Source organism: Lepisosteus oculatus, chromosome 5, assembly GCF_040954835.1.
Source record: "Lepisosteus oculatus isolate fLepOcu1 chromosome 5, fLepOcu1.hap2, whole genome shotgun sequence".
NCBI lineage: Eukaryota > Metazoa > Chordata > Actinopteri > Semionotiformes > Lepisosteidae > Lepisosteus > Lepisosteus oculatus.
The window spans coordinates 10,779,254-10,806,292 of record NC_090700.1 but is presented as its reverse complement, the minus strand read 5'-3'; the positions used below and the strand labels follow the sequence as shown (position 1 = coordinate 10,806,292).

The window sequence follows — 27,039 nt, the reverse complement described above, 5'->3', positions numbered from 1 at the left end:
CACTTAATGTTCTTCAAAAAACTCCATTAAAATACCCTGCAAACATACAGTATACTCTGCTTGGCATTCAGGCCCTAATATTTATTTCTTAATAATTTCACAATTCGTGTTGAGATCATGTTCACTTATAATTTCAATTCACAATTCGAATCATGTTCACAATTTGAATTTCAATTGTAAAAAGAGGAAGTGCAACTGTATTCGAGACATTCAGCATTAAGATGAAGTATTAAAACGTAATAATCATTCCTTAAATTGCCAGTAATTTGAAGATAATGCTTTTCAACAATTTTTGCTTCAGCAATACATGTTGAAATTGTACCACGTTGTTCATTTAAACACCAAAACTACAATTAAGTACAGTTGATAAAATACGTTCTTCCAAAGTAACTTTTAAGATTAACACTGATTTAAGTAATCTCTTTGACTGCATTACTAAGGGTTAATAATTCCACCCAAATTCTGTCAACTATATACCTAGGCAGATTTTATTTACTAACTACATACCTAGACACTCTGACAAAGAACACCACAAAGATGTACTCTATGTCTCAGAGTCTATCTTAGTCACTTAACTGAACAAGACATAACACCACTTGCAAGATCAGCAGAATTTAAGACCTTGAGGACTGGACTTAAATTAAGATCAAATTACAGCTTTTCTGGTTCTGAGAAACTTCCTGATTTAATAATAATAATAATAATAATAATAATAATAATAATAATAATTATTGCTTAAACTTATATAGCGCTTTTCTGGACACTCCACTCAAAGCGCTTCACAGGTAATGGGGACTCCCCTCCACCACCACCAATGTGCAGCATCCACCTGGATGATGCGACGGCAGACTAAATGTAGTGGGAACATTCTATTTGTGCCATGATGAGTAGGAATGCTTGGTTCCCCCTTGGTCCTGGGTTCAATTCCAAACTGGAGTACCCTCCGTGTGGAGTTTGCATGATCTCAGTGTGTTTGCGTGTGATGTAGATTCCTCCCCCTCTCCAAAGACATGCCGGCTGGGTTTAATGTAGTTTAGAAATTGCAGCCTAGACCTCTTTATTGTTCACCTAATGGCATCTGGCTTTCAGTTTCTTATCAATAGCACGCCTGATGAAATACCTATTTATAGTATTTCAAAGTATTCAGATTTTATTATTACACAAAAAGTAGCCTGTTATAATTTCACAAAAAGTAGTCTTTAAATATGTTATTAAACAAAATGGGCCCTTACTGCTATCACCTCTTGTGAAGGGTTATGCTGAAGCAGAAAAAGGGGTCCTGAGGAACAACTGGGAAATCTAAACAGGAAGAATGAAACTGTAAAAAGTGCTGATAGAGGAGCCACTCTGCAGAGGCTCAGGGCAGAAGCAGTTGTACCTTTAAAAACACAACTGCCTCAAAATACAGCAAAACATGCAGCCGAATGTGAAAGGTGAGACATGACACCCCATCTTATCCACATTCAATCCTCTCTGCAGGCCTTGGATACCATATGAGAAATCACAGGGGGATTTGTAAAAATAAAAGCGAGCGAATGTTTTTGACAGAGAGTCATGTGAAATCTAAGAACTTTTCCTGCATCCTCCCCAGAGAGATTCTCAAGGTAAACAATTCAAAGCTCATTAGTCCCCTTCATTCCACTGTGTTGGTGACAGCCAAAGTTATTTTTTACCCGACTGGGGAAATAAAAATGATACATCAATGAAAAGAGAAGGTTAATTCATGCTGGACTCTTCAACAAAAATATTACGTTTGGGGAAAACACAACATTTAGGCTATAAGATCTATAAGACCTTCTATAAGATTAAAAGAACTTAAGATAAACATAAATAGTAATACTCAATTTACCTCTTAAATATACAGTCATTATCTTCTCTAAATCAATACCCCACAAGAATTTGGGACTTTTCTGTCTCGTGTTTATATCAAATCCACCATGCTCTGCAGAAATTTCATTTCGTCTAGACCAGAAACATAACCTGAAAAATATCTGAAGACTAAACATTCAACTAAATCCACATATAATGTTATACACCTAGCCAAAACAAAATTGTAAAAGTTAATCCCTCTTCAATTAATTTTCTACCGATACCAAGAAGCAAGCTTTAGATTATGTGCTTAAATCACTGACTACTATGCTAAGTAAAACAAAAGCTATATTCTTGGCTATGCACACCAATTTTAAATATGCTTACTCTTTTCCCATGCATAGAAAAGAAAAACACCATATATGGAAGTTCTTGTTAGACACAGAACTCAATTAAAACAGCTTTTTTGGGCACAACAATTATGTACTGTACTTTCTCTGTTGCCTAAAGAGAAAACAAATCCTGTTTAGGAAAAAAATATCAGGTCACACTGGAAGAGCTAGACCTCAACTTGCCAGTACATAATTTAAGACTGCTAATGAAATACAACTTTATATTTCAAGGATAACCACCACTGCTTACACTGCTCATCATAAACAAAATGGTTACATTTCGGGTGTGCTGCACTTACAGAGCAAAAAAGGTTTATATTATATAAGGTCTATAAACACTGTTATATCAATGCCCTGGACTAAAGTATTTGAGCTCCAGTTGCAAAAGATTTGCAGTATGAATTCGACCACACTTTACGTGACAACACACACAGCAACTTGGTGCTCCAAAGCATCTATATACTACTGCCCATACTGTCATAAATATGATTGACATACTGCACTTATGGAGTACCAATTAATCATAGTGAGGTGTCTTGACTCATACACTACCTGATTGTGGTCTGTCATTGATGGGACTGTTGTTTTTCTACAACATTTTGCCAGATTAGAAGATGCTGGCAATATCCCATATTCCGACCTCCTTCTCCAACATACCAATGTCACAAAGGCATTATTCTCAATTAACAGGGCATTCCAGTTCTTTCTTCGTTTTTTAATTTTACCAGGCTTGACATTCAATGGGTTAAACAACCTCATCATCTGTGTCTAATCAACTCTCTCAATAATGAGGTGATTAAATGTTCATGCAAAGGTGAAATGCACTCAAGTGTATTACAGCCATGAATGATCAATTAAGCAAAATGAAGCCAAAAACATTGAATTCATACCCAAACTTCATTAAATCTATTTTTCTAAATAACACAGATAAAAAATAAAGTGACAAGTTTCTTCTGATGCAAAATGTAAAAAAGTATATTTAACTTCTAAAGTGAAGGTTGAAAGACCTTCATCTATTTTACCCATGATCTCCAGAGCTTTCCTTTGTCCAGTCTGATTTGTCAAAAATAGCCACTGAAGCCAGACAAGTCATTCTCTTGGAAAAAGTAAAAACGTGCAATTAAAAGTACACTTCAGGAGAATTCTTTAGAAGATGATCAGATTTAATCTAAGCTGGTCCTGTTCTCTCTTGAGCTGTAATTTAGGTGTGCCTAGAAGTACCAACTTATTTTAAAAAGAGCTAGTTCAGTTGTACACTAATCATGTAATGCACATACCACAAGGAGATTATAATATTACTTTTTTAAAGACCTACAAAATTAAAAACTATAAACATTTTATTATAAGGGCATTCTTAGAGTACAATTGAAATTCATGCATATTTTATGTTAAAAACATTACATTTATATATTACATGTCAGTGCATTGTATACAGCTGCTTCAGATCTGCTATGACTTTAATTCAGTTCAACTGCTACCCTGGGAAATAGACTAATTTGTATGAACTGTCCTAATCATGGTAATATTTTATTGGTGCTGCCACTTCAGATGCTACCCTAATAATTTCCACATTTTCAAGAAAATGCATGCCATATGTTATAGAGATTTAAGTGTAAGTGAAAAAACAAATTATATGAGGAAATAGCTTTAATTTTTTCAGAGGCTCACTGTTAACAGTAACAATAACATATGACACAGCAAAAAAAATCTTAACTTGATATTTACCACATATCTTAAGCACACATCTAAAAAACAGTCTCTAAAATACTATGAAAAGACCACTATTTTCTAACACCTTTGACATTCTGTTTTTGTACCTGCTATATCCCTTTTGATAAAAAGAGGACAGTAATATGGTAAAACAGGTGTTCCTTGAAAAATACACTTAAAAACCCCTTTAATAAATTGTATTTCTTTAATCACTACAAATTACTTATTTTCCTAAAAAGAGGGGAAATATGTGGGTTCCATGTACTTTCACACTAAGGATATGCTTCATTCGGCAAAATCTGTATTTGGCAATTAAGTGCCAGTTTAACTACAAGAAATGCATTCCAGTGTCCTGACATACAAAATGAATTATCTCCCTTCTTAAGCCACAAGACTGGAACAATGGTTTAATTATTTGAGCTCTATAAATCGACATTACTTGGTCATGTGATAGCTCTGGAGTTGTTAAATGTCACATTGATTTACAGTACTCTGCAACAGCTCAGGGCTTATAAACCTTCCTACTTGAAGGAAAAGCTGGATTTTAACAAAACACTTCCACAAGGGAAAGCTTTACAAAATACCTCAAAATAAATGAATTTTCACTTGACATAAAAACTAATAACAGCTTTCTAAAAATGTAATTTAATTTCAGACAACTGACAAAACTGAACATTTTCAACAAGTGTAAAATGACTCTGCTGAACACAAGTTACGAGCAAACTGATTTTACATGGTCCCCTTCTGTAAGCACTTACCGATATTGGATTACCTGCTCAAACAAGAGACGGAATATTAATAATAGCGAAATCACTAAAGGTTCAAACACATTGATATGTTTTTTAGGGTAACAACTAGTAAAACTTTGGATTAGATTACATTTTAAGAAGACTGTGATTGTGATTAATCACAAGAAAGCCTTGCATTTAAATTGCATGCAGCTGTAATCAAGATGTAAGAGTGGAATCAGTCTCTGCTCAAGCTGCTTGCTTTGTGGTGCCATACATTCTTACCAAACCTCCTTCACTATCTTTAAACACCAGTTAAAGGTTTACTGTTTGTTTTTGTGTAGTGAACCTTATCGGCTATGATCTTGGCTAAACACTACAGAACTCATTATGGTTAAGTCATCAGCAAATTGCCAACTAGAATGTCTTTCAGCTGCTAAAGACCTGCCCTCGATTCAAACACAGAAGTCTGAATCACTACACGAACTTAACAGCTCACAGGTCTCTTGATGTAAAAGTTACTTTTTATAAAATCTTCAGAGAAAATGTCTATTTCTAGACATGGATAATTGACATACGAAGAAACCCACACAAAAAAAAGAAGAATATCTAGAAGATGCCAGAAAAAATGAAGACACTCCCTACAAAATTATTGCATGGGTTTCCTTTTCCCATAATTTACTCAACAGCTACCTTCCCTGTTAAAATAAAACACCAGTTTTTTATGCCATACTACAGTCTCAAACCTTACAGCTTATAAATCTTGCCAACAATTTGAGGATAAAAGCTTGTATTTTATTTAGTATCTTAAGTTAATATTTTACAAAAATTCGAGAACAAAGCTTGTCTTCTTTTCTGTCCTCAGTTCTAGCCAAAGAAGCGACTTTGCTATTTGTGGAGTTTATAGAGCATGATTTCACTATAGTCCAGTAAGCTAGATAACATTCAAGTGCAGCACTGCCTGAATTACAGACCTATAGTTTTGCAGCAAACAGCAAATGGGACTGCACAAGTGTAAAAAATCCTGCCCTGTCAAATACCAATCCCCTGACTACACTGCACAGAAATGTCTGTAACTGAAGAAAATGATAAGACTGATGAACCGTAATATCTCTCGTAATATTTTACTCAGAGCAACAGAAGCAAAGCAGTGTGCATCAGAGGTAAAAGAAAAGCATATCTCGCACGTTTGAAAAAGAGACCCAAATATCTTGGAAAGAAAGACTCCTGTTTAACCTACATATGCAGTAAAATGTGAATTTTACAAAGAATAGTACTAATTGGTATTAATCAGGACGATAGTCAACTTGTACCATGTGGTAACGTGGTCATCCAAAAATGATGTCTGTATTGTAAATGTCCGAAAACTCAAGTGCAATCACAAGTTGATGAATACAACTATTATTTTATTAGAACTTGGACTATAAATAATGGATTACAACTATGGGGCACATTTTGCTCAGGTGATTTATAGGTTTTCTAAAACTGTGGATCCATTGACTTAAAGGACATTACGCACTGAAGTCATAAAAATGCAAACTGCCCCAGGCTATTTTGGTTCCCCTACCAGTGGAATATTCTTCACTTGCACAGGGCAATGGCAGTCATTAGACACCACTAATGATCCAATGATTGATGAGCCTGTGACCCTGTAATTAGGAGACCCTGAGAAAGACTACTGAACGGATGTGAGTTACATCTATTCTCGCATAACAAAGAATTATTTCACAGGGTTGAAATCTCTTCTACCAGTAAACATCCTTTTTTTCACATGACCATTCTTTAACACAGCTAAAATACTAATATTTTAGTATTTTCAAAACCTTTTCGAACTAATAATTTAAGAAAAAGTGTGTATTTTACGATTTCTAAAATTGTTATTAATTCTGTAAGTATCGTAGTAATGTAAACCAGTTCTAGACGGAATTGGAACCCAGCAGCCACAAGACACACCTTAGAAAGGGACAATTTAGAGGAGTGGACCTAACCTAACCAGTCATGTTAGGTTTCTGGAGGCATGCTTTTGGGAGGTGGGAAATGCAAACTCTTTACAGAACAGCGCTCAAAGCTAAAAAGCTAAATGCTAAAAACAGCACCCAAATCTAAAACCCTGTAGCTTTGAGGAAGCAGCTATGGCTGGCCAAAACACTGTCATGTCCAAATCCCAGAGAATACAACCTTCTAAGGTCCTTTTCAGGTGACCTTCTCAACTTTTTCTTAAATTCCTTAAGAATAAGCTGAATACTAAGAGATACATTAAGTGGAGTAAACAACCGTGCTAATCCTCCTGTTGCTCTGGTATAGTAGTTTATGACAAGCTATCTAACAATGAAGGCTGCCAATTTTGTTTTCATTCACACTTTTGCATTACAGTACACTTTGGCACAAGGAAGAACACTGGTACTTCCAATTGATCTTCCTACTGAAGGATCCCTTGTGGCTTAGTTTTGAAATCCAGACTACCTTTTCACTTTAATAACGCTGACCAAAATAGTTTCATCGGAAGCACCAACAATACTACATTGTAATGTGGGAAGGGGCAGCAGTAGAAGCACCATACCACTGTAATAGGTAAAGTTTAAAGTGAGCAGTTTTGATAATGTATGTTATTAATTAAGTAGTCTCCTACTTTCCCCTTAAAAAATCACAATAATGTGATTTCCCACCAATTAACTCCATGGAAAGCTACCCTAAGCCAAAGGCAAAAATATATAATTCCCATGAGATATCAAACAGAGCTATTACAGACTTTTGTACAACAAGCTTAATGAAGTACACCTGGACTTGTCACAGCTAAACCCTGTCTAGTTCAATGCCAGACTGATTAATAAGGAGAGAGGTCTGGACTGGATCACTATTCTTTGTAATGGTAAATGTTGAGTCGTTTTTTGGGGGGGATGAAAATCCAGAGGCCACAGATATGATCTGCATGTAACTCTGTGTTGCAAACTAAGAGAACAGACTAAGAGTGCCAAAAAGGAAATGACTGAGTAATAAAAAAATGAAAAGTGTCACTAAAAACTAGTCCACTGTTTTTGTTTTGCTTTTGCATGTGCATCGTTCCCTATTTTAGTCTAAATTTCCAAACAGTACATTACCTCCCTTTTTGGTTGTCATTTAGAGTTCATCAGACATATGCACTGCCAAAGGTTTAAAGGTTCCAGTTAAATCTGTCAACTCACAGGATTTCAAAGATTAATAGAGACAAAAGAAACAGTAGCAATGTTACTTAAAGATATACCAAGTTTCATTCTTCTGCAGGAATAAGTACAATAAGTACAGGAAACCAGTACTGGGTTCCAACATGAACCTTCCACTAAAGGGAAGTACTGTTTCACAGATCTGTGACACATCAGGATTCTCAAGTAAATACAAATTTGTTCTGGAAAGATATTTAGAAAAATAAGCTTTCAGTTTACCTCTTAACCCATTTGCCAGCAGTTGTGCTGAATCAAACAAAACCCAGTTAATGGATCAAAGAGATTTAATGTGCCCGCATTATTTTTATGAAAAGATGACTCATGAGAGGAGAGAGGCATAAAAAGTGGAGTTAAAAGTAGCAGAACACATGCTGAAGTATTCACAAACTTATTTATTAATCCAAGACTTTACAAGGGCACTGAGATCCACTCTCAGAGCAAAGTTGAAAACTGATGGCAAGTATACACAAACAACACTAACTGCATTACAGGAGCTGCCAAAGCATCTCCAGTAGAAATTAAGACCAGATGAGAAGATGCAAAAAGTTCTGCACTTGCCCTTGACTGAAGATAATCATAGCTGAGAGGCTAAAAAGGCTCTTAAAAGAAAATAAGAAAATATAAAAATCACCAAGTGGTTGGTTCATTCCTATTTTAAAAAGAGAAGAGTATCCTGATATTTTCCTTAGGTAACTCAAAACTATAATTTGGGCAAAAATACACTTCTCTTTTTAGTCACCTGATAACTTTTATTTGACCACATATACCTGCAGTATTACAAATTAAAACAATATGACATAAAACAAAGATAAATATTTGCATATTAAACAGTAATTTGCGCCACATCCTTATTATGCCTTAACGTACAAACAGCCATTCACCTCTATTTTGGCAAAGTTTAATTTGGAAACTCACTGAACATAAGTCTGCTAAAGGATTGTCTTCAATTTTAGAGGAACGATCCATTTTATTTTAAACAAAATTCAAGTTCAAATAGAAGCTTTACAGCTGACACTTTGGGACTGTGATTGTTTTCAGAGAAGAAGGGGTCAGTAAGTACATTAAAGGATACTACCAGCCCAGAACAGGGCCTTAGAAGCAAGCGATAGCATAAAACTGTCCACATCTTCCCTCAAATGTGTACTAAACTTTCAGCTTGAAGGTGATGGATGAGGTTTCCCGGTGAGAACACATCAAAGCCAATTACCCATGTCAGTTCCAAGAACACCAGCTGCCAGCTTCAGCCCTCTTGATTACTATATGATTTAAACCCACGAAGAGTACAGGGTAGCAGTTCAAATTTGAAACTTAATGACTCTCCTTTTTTATGTGACAGAAGACTTAAGGATAATTTTTTATTAGTGAATTACACAACCCAACATATAATACTCCTTCAGTACAAGCAATACATAACAGGATATCACTGCAGTGCACTCCATTGCCCTACTGCTATCCAGCATGTCAATTATAGTATATACAGAAGAATGTAATAAATAAAACAGTAACAGAATATTAAGCAATATATGTGTAATAGGTATCGACTCCAAAATCCAAAATGTTCTGTGAAAACATGATTTCAGAAAAACAATATTTTCTGTTTTACATAGAAGGGGGGATCTTATATTGGACAAGTACCCCCCTGCTAGCCATTTTCTTTAGCTACAAAAGGTAGATTCTTTCAAATATAGACTGTTACAGAAACTGTGTTCCCTCTTGAATTATATTATGGAATGTATCCCAAAATATGAGAGAAAGGAGTTCATTTGCCATGTGTACGTGTATATTGGGATTCGTATTTGTGTTGTTCTCTCACGATGTGCACAGCATGATAGACAACACTTTCACAAAATAAAATGGTGCACAGTACATTCCAAAACAGTAAACAATAATAATGACAGTGCAACAAAGCACAATAACATACAATGGGAATGGGATCCCAGAGTAAATGTTTCCAAATGAACATACATATATATGAATCCAAAACTGAACAGTATAGTGTTTTTAGAAACATCTGAATGCATAGGGTGCACTTTGAATAACGTTCAAAGAGCCATGTTTGTGACACCATGTAACATCAGCAGCAGTTAAAGTTTACTTCTTGTTGTCTGATGAAGAAATAATCTATGAATTAGAACAATCATTGTAATGTGGGAGAGGAAAAGCTGCAGCATTTTTCTTCCACAGAATTTAAAGGAGACAATTGACCTTGTTCAACGATCAAAACCTAAATTTACATGAGGATTTCTGTTAAAAGTATATGGCAACAAGTTTCTAACTGTGTCAGTTACTACTGTAGGTACTGTAGGCATGTTTCTGACAAAATCCGAATGTAAATTGACGCCTTAGACCAACAGAAAAATTATGTGAGTAATAAATGGGTCTCAAATTGGTTATTGCATGCTACTGCCTGTGAAGGCTAAATACTTCATATGATAATATGAGCTTTTTATCTATAAAAATGTTTAAGATGCCAGCATATGTTTAAGATGTCTCTTTTGTATTACTTCTAAATGATTTTCAAAAATTCTTTATGTTAAATCTCTTGCAACTGTTACCAAATTCAGAACAAAATTCAAAATTATTGTACTGAACTGAAGTGTAAAAAATGAATTAACACCCTCTTTTAGAAATGCCATTTTAGACTCGCTATTTAAGTCACACTCTGAAGACAATGGTGAGAAGTTTGTGGAGTTAAAACCACATGTACATACTGCACTCTACATGTGAGTTATTAAATTAACCTCAAATTTAGGAGGTGCATCTTCCAGGTGAGGATTAGTACTGCTTATACATTAATATAAATCATTTTAGAAACGACTTTTTAGGTGTTTTGTGACAAAATACTCCTTACAGTTATATTTTAATACAAGGACAGTATATGGAACTACTTAATTTAAACTCCAAGAGTAACATTTACTAAATTAGTTCATTTTCTTCAAACAGAGCAAAGCCGCATCACCCTTAATGTCATGGAGGCATTGTGTACATGGTTAGTCAACATTAACCTCACCTGAATTACTTCACATTATCTTTACCCAAAGAAAGAGGTCAAAGGAAATTATTCCTAAAAGAAAAGTAAACTTTACAAGAACATGTATTTCATCATTGCCATCATTTCCTTTCTAACATAAAATCCATGCAACTGGCACACCATACTGCAGCAGTACAAAATATTTGTAAAAGTCAGTGCTGAACAACGTACAGTGCAGTCTAATATGATTTGACGTTTGTTAATTTAACCTATGGTTGCATTGCAATACTTATTGTAAAAAGATTTCACAACACAAGACCTTGACTTAAATAATAATAAGGAACGTCTGAAAATGTGGTGCATTTGCAAGCATTCACATAAAGAAATGCTACAAAAAAATGACATGCATTTGTACAGGCATCGTTACAGGAGAAAAAAAATAAGTGGTCTACTGTAATCACAGCTGTGCGGAAAAAATAAGGAGGACTTGAGCCAACAAGCTGGAGGATTTCAGTGGGGAGCTATAACCTTAGAGCTACAGCACAGAGTACTGCCTTTGGGGCCACCGCAAAAATGTTCCTCCAAGTTGGCTCAGACTGCGAGAACAAGAAATCTATAAGGCTCAACCACCAGGAGAGCAATTAAAATGAATTATATTTTGAGAAAACACTGCCAAATGACAAAGGCAACTCGACCTATTAACTACTTCTTGCAACAACCACTCCCCAGCGTTGGAATACAGGTATGGTCCTCACATCACCACTGTAGAGGGAAGGTTTTGAGATGATGTAATCAATCCACATGGAATCATACTAAGTGGAACAGAATGTTGGCGTACACTGAAATATAAATTAAGTTACAATAAAATAAAAAAAAACATTCAGAATTTCCAGGAACAGACTTAATACCAGAGAGCGAACTTCAATAACTTAAGCAGATCTAAAATCTTGCTCCGTTCAGCAAGGTTCTGGGGATTACTGAATCTTGAGAAAAGAAATTTGATTTACATTTGTTTACACGTTGAGAGGCCAGTAAAAATATCTGACTTTCAAAGATGTGTTCAGCTCATACATAAACTTCACATCCATATAAAACAGCTTGATGAAGTGTAAGTTATGTTCCAACCTGTGCAGAGTTGAGCTATTTCTGACTATAACTCAAAGTGGGGCTTAGGACCACTGCCTCTCTCTAAAATTTCAGCACTTTCATTTGAGGTTACTTTATGACATAAGACCCTAAACCTTTACCTTTCGCTGAAATACCAACTCTATTCCCAAACCAATCCAGCCCAAAGCCAATGCTGGTCTCACTCTATATCCTATGTCCTGAACCTAATAGAGCCCAAATCCTAATTTCACCTCTAACCTAAACCTAACCTCAAATCTAATGTTTCAAAGTTTATTTTATGTCTAACCCCTTCAACTAATCCTGAAACTAGATGAGCCTTAGTTGTACTCTTAGAACAAGCCCATTCTTTAATTTAGACCCTCTTAAAATTAAATTATTCAATATTAACTTACTCAATAAGTTAAGACCTTCCATAATTGCAATTTGAACCCCAATCCTATCATAGCACCAACATTTAACCCAGCTCTTTTTATTGAGCGCCCAACCGATTTGTCATAATTGCAACTGGAATGTCAAACATGCAAACTAATTTGCTCACTTATCGAGTCTATGGAGATCACAGTCCTGCTGGTGTGACGTGTTTTATAAATCCGTTTGTACATTCAAAAATCTTGTTACAACTAGTTTCTACAATATATTAAATACAATACTGTATACTCCTTTATGCTGATAAGAGCAACACAATAATGTGCAATATTAGTATATATGCAACACCAGGTTATAAAAGTGTTTCATTTTCAATTGGACTCAATGTTTACACTGCTAGAGCATAAATATCCAAATCCTGAGACATCAAAATGGACTTCCGTCTTTAATAATGACATGTTTTGTATCTGAAGGTCAGCTGTTGGGAGGCTCCAGTTGTATGACAGAAACACCAGACTTGCATGATCCTTGCACCCCAGGACAGTTTGGGGTATTATTCTCTACTGGCAAATAGTAACAAAACTAACCTAAATGAAACATTACTCAGAAGATGTGGTACATCTCTTTAACAGAAATATTTCTTAAATATGAGATGGGTGATCATCGCAGTAGAACTGTTCGTTACAACACATCAGTAAAAAAAATAAAACTTTAAGAACTACCGCTTTTGTAAATAAACTAGGAATAATATTTATACGACCAACAATAAAAAAAATAAAATTAAATCTGATACAATGTTAATCTTAAACACTTAAACCAATCAAAATTAGACTATTTCTGTCTAATTCTGAATTTAATTCTGTCTAATTCCATCTAATTCTGAATTCTGAATTTAACCATTTTAATTCCACTTAGTGGTCAAAATACCCCTTAAATATCCCTTTGAAATAAAATATACTGACAATTAAGCTATTTTTTTTCACAGTGAGCACACTATTTGATTATTCTCTACCAGAGAAGTGAATAAAGCCTTTTTGTAATTTAAGAGCCTGTACATGATCCTACAGACGTTTTAGTGCTGTCTTCAGCCTAATATCTTGGAATTCTCTTGGGACACTCCCTTTAATCCTTAAACTTAACTAATTACAATTAATGACCTCACTCTTAGCAGCTCAAGAGCTTTGTTTTATAAGTTGCTGAAAAACAAACGAAGTCTTGAGGACTGCTCAAATCCTGACATAAAACAAATGTTCATAACTTATTTCAATCATGTGGAAGGTATTTCCTATGCATCTAATGTTCCCTTTCAATATATGGCTGCACATTTCCCAAGAGCTCTTCTTCACAGTCTTCTCAAGAAAGCATATTAAGTTATCTAGCATATGCCATAGAGCTATTTGAAGTTCAATGACTTAGACATATATATATAATCAAACTTTCTGGTAGGAAAAAATGAAGTTAGCTGCAAAGGCTCATTGAGATAGTGATTGTACTTTCATGTTTGTTTTCACTAACTTTGATGCACCACAACACATTATATAACTAAACTCTAAATATTTTCAACAACTACAAAGAAAGTTCACAAAATGCATGCAGTCGTGATTTCTTGTATTTCTAAATACATGATGCCATGAATGGATGATTTTAATACATTTTTCCACTATACAATGAGTGTTCAAGTTAAGCTCACTAACTTAATTTCTAAAATGTTTTCATGGCACTGTCATTAACAATGTGACTTGATCATTTTTATACATGTTCATATTAATGCTTGAATTAATGTATTCAGCAGTCCTGATTTGCAAAGATTTGTATCAAGACAATGCAAAAAAAAATTATAATGGAGAATTCCCTCTGTGGATTACAACACTTACTGCTGCATTTATCACTAAATTTCAGTAGCTTAATTTAAATGTGGAATGCTGAGAATGGTTTTACTGGAGTGTACAAGAGTTAAATGATATTTTTTACTTTATCAGCAGGAAACAGTGAAAAGGACAAAAGCATTTTTAGTTTAGTTGTAATGAATACAACATTTAAAACTTACCAAGTTCGCCATGTATATTGTTAGCAATCCTCTCCTACAAAGCAAATAAAAACATGAATTGTTAGTAAAATATAAAAATACAAACCCTTTCTTCAAGTGCTGTACTTTTTTTGTATATTAGCTGAATGAAGGAGAAAACAGATTTGGAAGTATTTAATGTCTCTGTTATGTGAAAATCAAATGCGTACATCTTTCATAACAATTACATTCATCACATAGAATAAACCTTTACAGTACCCAAATGCATTCTACTTTAACTCTATTTCATTTTAACAAGTTTAAGCAAATGGCAATGTGACCCAATTTAACTACCCTTCACTAAACACTATCTAAGCAAAATCACATTAAGAAAGGGTTTAATTATTATGTATGAGCTAGTGGAAAAGTACCAGAAAAGGTATAATTTCTATCAATTTATTTAACCACTGAAAAAAACATAGCAATTTGTTTTTAAAACTGAATTAACATTATAACACATTAGCCAACTTCAGAGACGTAAACAGATTTAATCTGAATGTCTTATATAACGCGGATCTAGGATGTGAATCAAAATACAATATCACAATCAGAAAAAGTGGTCTTATTTTTTGTGTTTGCAGGGAAAGAGCAATTCCTTAAAGCACCACATTACAACACAAAAAGCTGAAAACTGTGTAACTCTTTTTCAGATAAAAGGGCATGTTTCTACATCCCTCCTGCTGACGTTTTGCTCCCAGAGCTCTTTGAGGGTGAAATTCTCTCAAGGTCTCTCTGGAAACAGCATTAAGGTCTTTGCTAATCCTCGTTAGTGATGTGATTAGACCTGACCGTAAGCCTTATTGAAAAAAAATATATATTATGAAACTTAAAAAGTTTCTTAATTTGAAAACAGAAGTCCAATACAGTACCACCCAAGGAAATTAAGCGTTTCCTCTAATCAAGACATACTTGTATGCCACTGGACTACAGCTGAGAACAGATTCTGGAAAAAAGAAGTTACTCTATATATAAAATCTAAACTATAAAAAGCACCCCTCCTTTACACTTGAGATATGTTATACATTGGAATCTCTTAATAAACATTTTCTTCATTTGTACTATTAGGAGTGTGAATGCTAGTATACTCTATTTTCTGGTTTAGATGCATGAATTAAAAACTGCAAAAAAATAAAGAGTAGCACTGCTAAATAAAATGTTACCAAAAGCAGTAAAACACGACAGCGGCCCTAGCATTAATTTATCTTTTATGACTTGTTTATATATGGTTTTGTAACAGAAATATTTTTGTGTCAGTAAATTTCACATTACAACTCCAACAAAATGTGAACAAATCATTCCAAAAGAGCTTTTGACAAAATTAATGTGGGCTAACAAATGAAATAACCACACCCCCAACAAAGCAATAAAAGTGTGTGCCAGATACTTAGCAGAAAAGCCTGGAAGACAAAAAACAGAATATGCAGTTCACTGGGGCAGGGAGCCTAGCAACAACAAGAATGGTTTTTACATTTCCAGCCAAAACATCCTGGCCTGCAAGTCATTTATAATGTCTATAGAAAGAGTTCTTTAACTCAGATTTAAGAGAGAAAGCCTTTTTCTGCTCAGAAAGGGAAAAAAATCAATTAATCAAATGATTTCCTAACCAGCAAACAAAGGAAGGTCATAGGAGAAAGATTATATAACAGTCTGTGTGCCGCAAAACAATATGCTCATGTCCCAAAGTTCAATTGAGATACATTTGTAGAGACAGCCAAAATCACAACTCTTCCCTTGAAGACACTAGAATATGTTCATAATTATAGTTAGCATTTTGATTATTACTCACATTCAGTTATTCAATTCATTCTCTCCCAAGAAGTCCAGTTTACATTTTGAATGCAAGCTGAAAATATCTAATACACAGCTGAAGACTTAAAATAATTTCAGACATTTAAAAGTTGCATTAAAACATAACCACAAGGCTGTAATAAATGTGGAATTAAAATCTATATCTTCATATCTGTATGATGTATGAAAATCTAACTTTCTGAGCTAAAGAACACAAAAAGTTACTTATGATTTTGGGTTTAATTATGCAAACAAGTATGCACTTTATAGTAAAGAAATGTGCATTGCATTTCAATCTTTCTTTAACAAAAGACTGCACTTAAAAAGATCAGGCATACTAGTCTTAAATTTATATGCTGAATTATGTACATTCTTCCTGCCTATTCCCATAAGTTACCATTAAGATACAAAAGGAAGTGGAAAAGACCCAAGCGGAATTCAATTTCCAGCTGGAAGAAGAGCACATTCTTTATTCTAAGTGCACATCCCTATACCATAAAGTACCATGCTTCATTTCAACAATCATAGTCCACTAGCCTTCTTTTTCCCCCCCAGTAGAACACCAGTGATTTTATGTCTATAGGTGCTGCAAGACAGAAAAAGATATGATATCCCTCAGTGGCACCTTAGAAACCTTCAGATTCCAGTACGTACATCCCAAAATACTGAAACTTGGCAGTGCAGAAAGACCAAATCACAAGTACCGCAATGTTTTAACAGACACTATTACAGAAGCCAATTTTCCATGTCATTTGTCAAAGAACTGCATGACTGACAAACCAACGTAGATTTAAGACAGATGCAAGAATATTAAAATCTTTTTAGGAAGACTGATCGGCTGCTATGAACAAATGTACAACAGCACAAAATAGAAATAACTGATTTGTATTAGAAAGTATTCACAAATTGGCAAACACAAATGTTGGCCTGCATCATGCTACGCAATATCACAGCACCTGACTTATCACAGTTCACAGATTACAGCACTACAAATACAGAAAAAGGCAACATAATTAAAGAAAAAATATTGTGTGACAAGAACAATGTACAGGCTAAGTCAAATCTACAAAATGCCAAAGCAAATAAATTTAGTTGACTCCTTGCAGAATATCTGGAAAAATAAGTTATGATAGTCTTCCAGGAATCCAAACTGTTTTTGTCTCAGAAAAACGGTCAGTAATACTTACTTTTTTCCCCTAATTCCTTGCATAGTTTTTATTACCAATATGTTTCAAATATGAATAATATGCACTTAAGAAATACTGCTACCATAATGCTGGACTGTGCCAGGAATTTCTGTGCCTTTTCTAAAAGAAGATAATTCATCGACCAGCTATGAATGACAGCACTAAAAAAAACATGAAATACTGCAGGATCTTCACAGGATTTAGGAACTGTAAAAACAGGAAGGCTGTGCTTTATACAATATATAAACGGAGCAACAGATTAAGCAGATAAATCAAGGATAACTCCTTTCCTACTGTAATTATCTAGTTGTTTTGTTATTAAAGAGAACATGCCAACCACACACCTGGGCAACATAGTGCACGGAAGCAGGGTTCCAAAAGTCTGATTAAACCCTTGGAAAAATAAACGAGTCCCCACCAGTGTTTAGGTTAGAGTTAATCTCTCACACCCAGTGACTTCCTGTGGACCACCAGACTCCCAACAGAGAGGCATTTTCACAAATGTGCAGGGCAAAAAAAGGTCAACTCACAATTAAAAATAAAAAATAAAATAAAAATCTTCCTGTATTGTGGTCCCAGCAAACAGCCATACTCCTTACACCTCAATAGCAATCGTTAGTCAAAATGACAATTAAAAACTACATCTCAGGACTCAAAGCAGCTGTTAAAAACAAAAACTGTTAAAAGACGCTTATAATATACTCCTGTTGAGTAAAAACCTCTAATGCAGTAGTTCTTGACCTTTACTGCAGCCTGCACCACTTTGGTTCCCAAAGTATGTTCTTGCAATCCTTATCAAAAATCATTGAAGTAAGTTTTGTTTTTGATGATTTACCTTCTACAAAAAATCTGGCATGTTTCACGCCTCCAAAAGGGCATCTCTCACCCCCACGGGACACGTGACCATCAGGTTAAGAACCACTGCTCCAAAGGGACACAGATATAGAACTAGAATAGACGTTTGGAGACCCGATATTTATTTAATGCAGAACTGCCTCTGTCTGCCCCCAGCCATACATCTACAGTAATGGAATTCAACCAAACTGAGTATGTACAATAATTGGATAATTCACAATAAAACCACCTAGTTCTCCCCCCAGTAAAGGTGCTCGTTTGAGTGCAGGATGAGCTCTAGATTGAAGCCGGGGTCATGTTACAGTCGACTGTGACTGGGACTCCCCAGGCAGTGTTGTCCAACTGGCTGAGTGCCTTCCATGGTAGAGTTGGGATTAGTCAGCCATGGTGACGCATCGGCCTCTATGACCTCCTAGGCCTTTACAGGTTTGCAGTGCTGTTGGTGAGGGCCCCTTCTCATCTCCAATCAGCAATGAACCTCCTGCACAGGGCTGGACAGCAATACATTGTATCCATTTGGCTAAGAATATTTTAAACCACCCCTGTGTACATATTAACTTAAGGCTTATTATATTAATGCAGTTTCACAAACTAAGTAAAGAAGTGGTTAATATCACCAAAGCAACAGCTATAATTATGAATACACTGTAACTATATCCAGTAGCAAGGAGTTGCTCACTGACAGCCAGACTAATGCACAGGGTTCTGGCAAATGCTGATCTGTTGAAAAGTGTGTAAAAATGGCACTGGAGCTCACAGATCTGAAAGCAACAGAGGAATGAGAGGAAAAAGTAAAGGAACGGATCAGGTATCCCAAAATATTTTATACATGCAGGAAAGTGGAAACTGATTTTTGTAGACTCAATTATTCATCCCATGCTTGGAAAAACAATGACTTGATTTATTTTAATTGTTTTCGGTCTTTTAGTAAATCTTAAGAGTATTATTAAGGCTATGTTTAGTTTTTAAATGTTACTAAGGGCTACTTAGCTACAATAAACTGAGATTTGACTCTGTTACTGTTATTCTATAGCTTTACATTATTAGTCACACAACACTATTACCCCATTCTTATGAACAGTCATTTACAATTTACAATTCATTGAAAAAAATTAAAATTAAGGAATTAATAAGCTTTAAAATTCTGTTGAAGTAAAAAGACACAAAATTCTATAATTTCACTATAAATTTGACCAGCATTATCCAGGTGCTATGATAATTGTATTGTCTCATTATCAATATCATTGTGGTCACAATTATAACCCCAGAGAGTAGGAGCTTTATAGTATCCAGTAGACTTCTACTGATGCAAAATTCTTTGTAATAATAATTGTATAAAATAATATTATAATAAATTTTAAAATACTTGTAAGGATAGAACATTAAAAAATAAACATATAAGAAAAACAAGTGGTTAGAGGTGCAACACAAAACACAAAGCCATTAGAAAATGGAGCAGACACTGACATTAAATAAAAGCCTTTCTGAAGAGTCTAGATTTAAATGCACTCAGTGTAAGTGACTCTCTGATATCCTTGGGGACAGAATTCCTTAAATTAAGAGCTTAAACTAACTTTCCAAGTTCAACACAATGATAAATAACCCAGACGAGCAGCCAGTTGTGTAATTTCAGTGTCCTGAGGAAGCACTGGGTGAATTGTGTTCCAATAGTGCAGAATAATGTTGTGCACCAGCCCAGAACAGGAGACATCTTGACACCCAGCTGTGCTCACAATCTGAAGAACAGTTCAGCCAGCTGTCTTTCCCTAGTGTTGATGAATTCAAGTTGAGGCCCAATGAGATGTTTCAATTTCACTTTTATTAAGTCTTTACTGGAGACAAAATTATAAAGGTGCAGAAAGCAAATTGCTCAGCACTTAATGTTCTAAAAAAAACATTTAAAAAAATCATTACCAAAGCTCTGTAAACTCAAAAGTGCCGGTTTAAGGATTAGTACCTTTTCAGCTACATGTGTTCTTTAAACATCTTTTAAATAGTTTGGCATTAGCTATTTGGGTCCTTTGGAGACATGTCCCAACAATATAGATCGGGTTAGTTCTGGGTGCTTTGTGCCATCTAACCAAATATTTAGATCATTGAAAAGAGTCTTCCTGAATATATTATTACAAACACCACTTGACTTTATTTCTCGTCTATTATACAAATACGTCTGATACTCTTTTTCCTCCTTTATTGTTAATGGAAAGAAAGCCATTTCTGTAAATCGGAAGGTCAATCCATAATGTGAAAAGCACTTTGAGTCGGCCTTTTGTTCTCAACTTTTGTCTTCTAAATAGGTTTATTTTAGTGGTACACCTGATTTTCATGTCCAATCAGGTCTTCACATTTAAAAAAAAAAAACATCCTCTAGGCAAAATCCACAATTTAACAAAAGGCAGAGAAACATCACACTTCAAATTACCTATACTGTACAATACTGTACTGTACAATAAGAAATCCACAACGTTTTAGAAAAAATGATAATGGTAAATATACTCCTGTTCCTGTAGGAGACAATGTGAAAGAGGTGCAGTAAATGGATATATTTTATATAGTAGGTATTTCATCCTTCTCTTTTTTATTTTTTTGACTGCACCTGAATAAACAGTCAACAAAGAAATCTGCTACACTTGGAGGGCTGTCCAATCTGGTCCATGTGACAGTTCAAACACACTTTAAGGTCACATTTCACTTTAAGGGGAAAAATTACGCAAAACAAGAATCAACCATAAACCAAACTGGAGCTCAGAAAGTGTCATGACATTGTATGATAATGGTATGCTGCAAAACATCTCTGTAATGCATCACTGTCAAACTCAATAATCAATCATCTCAGTGAGCTTGCCTTGTGCTGGTCGGCAGATAGGGAAAACACCCTCTCAGAAATCAGAATGAGGCAATCTGTATTTGTAAATGTAATCCTTCCTCCTTGATTGTTTAATACAATGCGGAAAGGCAACATTTTTCAAGGACATAGATACATCAAATATAAATGTGTATCATAATTACAGATATCTCGCCTGTCGACATGAATTGCACAGTATCATTATTTGTAGGGGGATTATAATGCTTGAGGAGAAGTTGAGGGCAATACCATGCTGAGAAGTAAAACAAAAGAAGAAGAAAAAAAGCTACAGTATCAGCTTGACTCTGTCACCGAGTCAACTATATCAAGTAGTTGACAACGGAAGATAGTCCATATGAGCCACCTTCTCCTTTCTAGTTACTTTTCAGTGTGTAATTGGCCTCTGCTTGCCTCTCTCCAACTTACGTCTCTAAACTGTGATGCCACTACGCACTCTAAGTACTATTATAAAGGGCAAAATGTCTTACCTGCTTTTCCTCTCAATGAGAATGGCTAAATATGAGGCAGGTAATGCAGCTCCAAAGCCTGCAGACCATGAGTAGAACTTCCCCAGAATTCTCCTGAAGAAATAATAAACAAAACATTCCATATGGAGTTTGAGAAAAAGAACTGACAACTTTCAACCCCAAAAGGGCAAAATGCCAGCAGCCATATCACCCTGAAACGCACAACTTGACAACTCACTGAAGCTCAGCAGGTGTGAGCCTGGTCAGTACCTGGATGGGAGACCTCCTGGGAAAAACTAAGGTTGCTGCTGGAAGAGGTGTTAGTGGGACCAGTAGGGGCCACTCACCCTGCGGTCTGTGTGGGTCCTAATGCCCCAGTATAGTGATGGGGACACTATACAGTAAAAAGGCACTGTGGTTCGGATGAGACATAAAACTGAGGTCCTGACTCTCTGTGGTCATTAAGAAGAGTAGGTGTGCAACCCCAGTGTCCTGGCCAAATTTCCCATTGGCCTTTACAAATCATGGCCTCCTAATAATCCCCATTGATGAACTGACTTCATCACTCTGCTCTCCTCTCCACTGACAGCTGATGTGTGGTGAGTGTTGTGTTGCACTATGGCTGTTGTTGCATCATCCAGGTGAGGCTGCACATTGGTGGTGGTGGAGGGGAGTGCCCATTACCTGTAAAGTGCTTTGAGTGGAAAAGCGAAAAGCGCTATATAGGTGTAAGCAACTATTATTATAAAATAATAATAATGGAAGAGCACTTAACCCAAAAGTACCTCCTACACCAGCATGTTTTATTTTTTTATTACAAAGCAGAGCACATAAGTAAATTCCTCCTTAAAAGAGGATAAACAGATCCACTTTGAAATCAAACCAAAAAATAAGGCATATGGAAAGATCAATTATCAGAGATTATAATTAGTTTATTTTAATATTTAGTATTTAAATAACAATTTCATAGAAAATCTATTGCTTGAAGATGAACAAAATCTAAAAAATAAACGTGTGTGCGTGTTTTAGACAGATAAGACTTTATTGATCCTGAAGGGAGATTGAGGCGTTACAGCAGCCCAGCCCAAGACAAGCAAGACAGACATCAGAATAGACTAAAATTAGAATAAGTTCAGCAATACAAAATGAATAGAGTTAGGTGTGTACAAAATGTGCCAATAGTCACTGTAAAGCAATAAAATATGTGCAAAATGGCATATACTGATTGAAAGTGTCACAGTATAAACAGTATATTAATGCAGTGTCCAAAAAATACATGAGTGCAACATGCTGTCCATAGACGAGCAAATGAAGGGCTAACAGTCCTAGCCTAGGGCAGTGTTATACACCCTGACAGCCGCCGGGAGGAAGGACCTGCGGAAACGTTCCCTTGAACACCGTACCTGGAGCAGTCTGTTGCTAAAAGTGCTCCGCTGTCTAATAACAGTCCCATGAAGCAGATGAGAGGCGTTGTTCAGGATGGCTGTGAGCTTGGTCATCATTCTCCTCTCCGCCACCACCTCCAGGGGCTCAAGGCTCAGCCCCAAAACAGAACCAGCCTTCTTGATGAGTTTATTGAGCCTATTTACATGTCTTGTCATGATGCTGCTGCCCCAGCACACAACAGCGTAGACGCTGTTCTATCCATCTAAGTTCACTACATTTAGGAGATAATAAACATTTAAGGTACAAAGGCAGTTCTAGCTGATTTGGTCATGCAACAGTATGTGTGCAATAGATGCCTATGACTCTGTAACACTATGAAAGTTGCAAACATTGAATATCAGCCTCAAATTGATGAGCCCATACCTCAAGATGCAGAAGAAAGCTATGTAAAGTCCTCCATTTGCAGTCAGGAATGAGGTTGACTGCAAGATTTCAGGTAGAAGTTTTTTCAAGTAATAGTCCTTTTTCCTTCGTCTAAGTATGGCAGCTATCTAGAACACAAAGATTTTTTACTTAGAAAACAATTCAGACTTAACATAAAAAAACATGAAAGGACCATGTTCACTAACAACAATATACGGTTAAAAAAACAGTGAAACAACTGTAAATGTATCTAGTTTCTTAGAAACCCATTTTGTACTAATTCAATAAGTTTGAAATGAAAAATGTGAATGAAGGAAACCTTTGTCATTCTCAGTGACCCCACGATAAATCCTGAACCCTAGATAATCTACAATTGTCACAGCATTTAAAATAGGACTATTTAGAGCATGCTCATCTAACGAAGGACATGTCTGATTTGAGTTATTCAATCACTGGTCAAAATTACCTTTAAACTGTAATAGTATGTCCAACAGGCCAAATTCCATTAAAGGCTGGTACAGGCTCACAAAAAATACTAAACTAGAAATAATACTAATTTTAATAATACAATTTCATCCTCTCCTTATTGCAGTGTTCAATGCATTTTTTTTTAACAAAGAGCTTTAGGGGTACTGCTGTATACTGTAAGCATATGGATTAAAGCAGCTAAGAAGAATAGTAAAGAAGGCCAGCAACTTGCACTAAGCTCATTTAGCAATCACCCAAAAATTTAAGAAGATATTGCAGAAACAACTGTGCTGTTTACTGATACCATATTTTACTTCAACTGGCCACTGAAGTTGATAATATACTGTACCACAGTGGCTCAAACAAAGCAGATAAGGAATAAACTTTCAGAACAAAAGTATTGTTTTCCCCTCACCAAAACCAAGGAATTAAGTGAGACTTTGAGCTGAAGAACAATGATCTGCTTTACTATTCAGCACTGGCTACATCCGATACCTAACTGACAGACAGATTATACAGCCCTCAGTAATAAGCTTATTTACCTAATCTGCCATCTGTGACATCCTAGAAGCAATTTTAGTGTTAGAGTGTAAATGTCTCAACAAAGTCTAGTTTCTCTGAAAACACATTTAACTAGATAACAATTCTGATCATTTGTTTTCAGATGTAAATATATCTCTCCTTGTACACATTTCATTCAAAATGAAGGCATGTTTAGTTAAAAGAATTTTCAGGAAGTAAATGTTAAGTTCAACATAAATATGCAATTGTTTATCTGTAAAGCAGAAATCCATGTTTTGTGGTTTTCCTTTGATTCCATCATTAAGCTACTGTACACATTAATGAAGCACTAAAGTGACAAGTACTGTACAGTGACGTAATCAGAAAAGTGTAATAAGGTTGCACTGTCCTATACGGTAATGACAACTTCCTATCCTATTACCAAGGCATGTTTAGCTATTTAAACGGCACAGAAAATGCAAGTTTTAATTAGCAACCTACAGCGAAAAGTTAATAGTGAAAGTTAAACTTTTGTACAAAACAAATTTCAAGGCAAAACGTGAAAAGAAACTGTTCAATCCAAAGTTTAATAAATACATTTCTTGGTAGACCCGTAAATAAAACATCGTCCTTACTTCGGTATTTTTAATTTATTATTTTGCACAATCGTGCTCATGCAGGCCTTGCAAGTACACAGTACAGTAGTTAGTGCAGTGTTGAAGGATACCCTTGCACTGTACACTGAAGCAGTTTAGACAGATAAAAAGCTTTTAACTTACGAGATATAAGGGTGCATATATTTTAAAGGACGCCTCAAGGGCTCCGGCCGTGACCTGAAGCGTTGAAAGCGTACAAGAAGCACTCCAGGTATGCCCTATTTCGTAGCAATTGTGCGGAATAGACTTGCTGAAGGCAGCCATGTTGCTTTCTATCGTCAAACAGCAGAGGAGTGATCACGGGACCAGCGCTGTGCTTTGCTGAGAGCGGAAAGCAGGGAAAAGGTCGCAGCCGGGGTTACTACAGGACACGCTGGTATAGGAAGATCTTGCACAGCCACAGACCGCCAAGTGTGCTGCATCGTACGATGCTGTGGTCCCAGCCCCTCCGTGTAATCCAATGATGCTTGAGAACACCGCATCTTCTAAGGGAATACCCAACAAAAGAGAAGGTTGCAGGAGGAACACGAACGATCTGCAAAAACAAGGCATTAATTTGGAACTGAAGCTTAGCACGAATTGTTTCAGAAACTGTTAGGTCTGAGCAGGCTAATCTGTTCCAATAAACAGAACCATGTCTTACTTTATTCTTTGTAGTAAAATAAAAGACACAAACAAAAATGAAATATTGCAAATCTATTTTATATGAGTACTATCACATATCTCATGCACACGTCTTCAGTTCATCCAATTAAAACGTTGTAATGTACAGCATGTAAACGCCCCCTTTTTCATTGCTATTGATCGAAAGCATGAAAAAAAAACATTTCCACTCAAATCGTTTTGTAATAATTGCTCCTCTTAGACGGAGCAACCTAAATTTTCAGAGACAATATTTAAGTTTTTTAAAGTTTCTCAAAGAAATTGGAGTTAAATACAATTCTGAATTAGTACAAAAATAAATTTAGTATGTTACTGAGTACAATATTTAAAGCTGCAAACTTAATCCCCTATTTTACTAGACACATCAGTTAATCCTCATATATAATCATGACCTGAAGACCGGGTATAACAGTATTTACAAGAATAATTTGAGTGAAGTTCCCTTCTCAAGGGAACAAATAATATTTTCTTCCTGCATCCCTCTGCCTCTAAATACAGTACATTCAGTAAGCTAAAAGGATGGAATAGCTATAGTATATACAATACAATAGTATAGTATAGCTTTGTCAACTGACCCAGTTTAGACCTTAATCAAATTAGTTATATCAACACACTTTAGATTGCACAAAAGCAAACTTGGGAATTGGCTTACAATATGTACAGGTTGTACATTAAAAACTGACTGACTGTTTCAGCCTCAGCTTGCTGAATATTCATCTCTATTTTGTGAATTATTTTGAAAGATCCATTAATCACTGACTAATCAGTGATTTGGCAATCAGTACAAAAGTGCTAGTTTTCTAAATTAATCTCCATTTTTAAATCAATGTTATTTTGTTCTAAAAAAAGATGGTCACTCAAACAATGTTACAATTCAGAAGCATTCAAAACAACTCGACGATATTAGTGAGAAGAAAGTCACTTTGAACTAATATGAGCTGTTAATCATAAACATATAGGAACTTTATTGCTACAAAAGATATATATATATAACTGCATACTTGCCATCCCCTGAAGACTCTGAAATCCCTAAGAACTGCTGTCACTGTTCTTTCTAACTTTATTGACAACATTCTTTTCACTCCCCCTCACAGAATGTGGAATCGGACACCATACACCCTCATTCTATACATAATAAATTACTACATCTGTTATATAGCTGACCTCTGTGGTCTGGTATGTGTTAGAAATATAATTATTATATTAAATCACCCACTTTTAAAGCACCCCATTTTTTAATTAAAATATATCCAGCAGAATCTCAAAACTGACCACTGTGGACTAGAATCATCATTTTCATTAGTGAATCTCTTGAAAAATGTTGCATTTACATCAGAAGGCTGTTAACGTCACTGTCTGAGTGCTGTGACATTTAATACCAACCTATCAGCTTCCAGTCTTGTTAGGAAAATTAGTCATTGTGTTAACAGG

General features: G+C 35.5%; 1 protein-coding gene across 1 annotated transcript in view; it reads right to left on the bottom strand.

Annotated features, from left to right (window-relative positions):
• The window catches only part of tmem135 (transmembrane protein 135), a 79,368-nt gene extending 54,081 nt beyond the window's left edge, over positions 1-25,287 (bottom strand). The window contains exons 1-4 of the mRNA XM_006628116.3: positions 25,069-25,287; positions 23,321-23,448; positions 21,533-21,625; positions 14,352-14,385 (exon numbers count right to left, since the gene is read on the bottom strand). Coding sequence (XP_006628179.1) covers positions 14,352-14,385; positions 21,533-21,625; positions 23,321-23,448; positions 25,069-25,209 — 396 coding nt within the window. The 5' untranslated portion in view covers positions 25,210-25,287. The remainder of the gene's footprint in view (positions 1-14,351; positions 14,386-21,532; positions 21,626-23,320; positions 23,449-25,068) is intronic.
• Between the last annotated feature and the right edge of the window lie 1,752 nt (positions 25,288-27,039).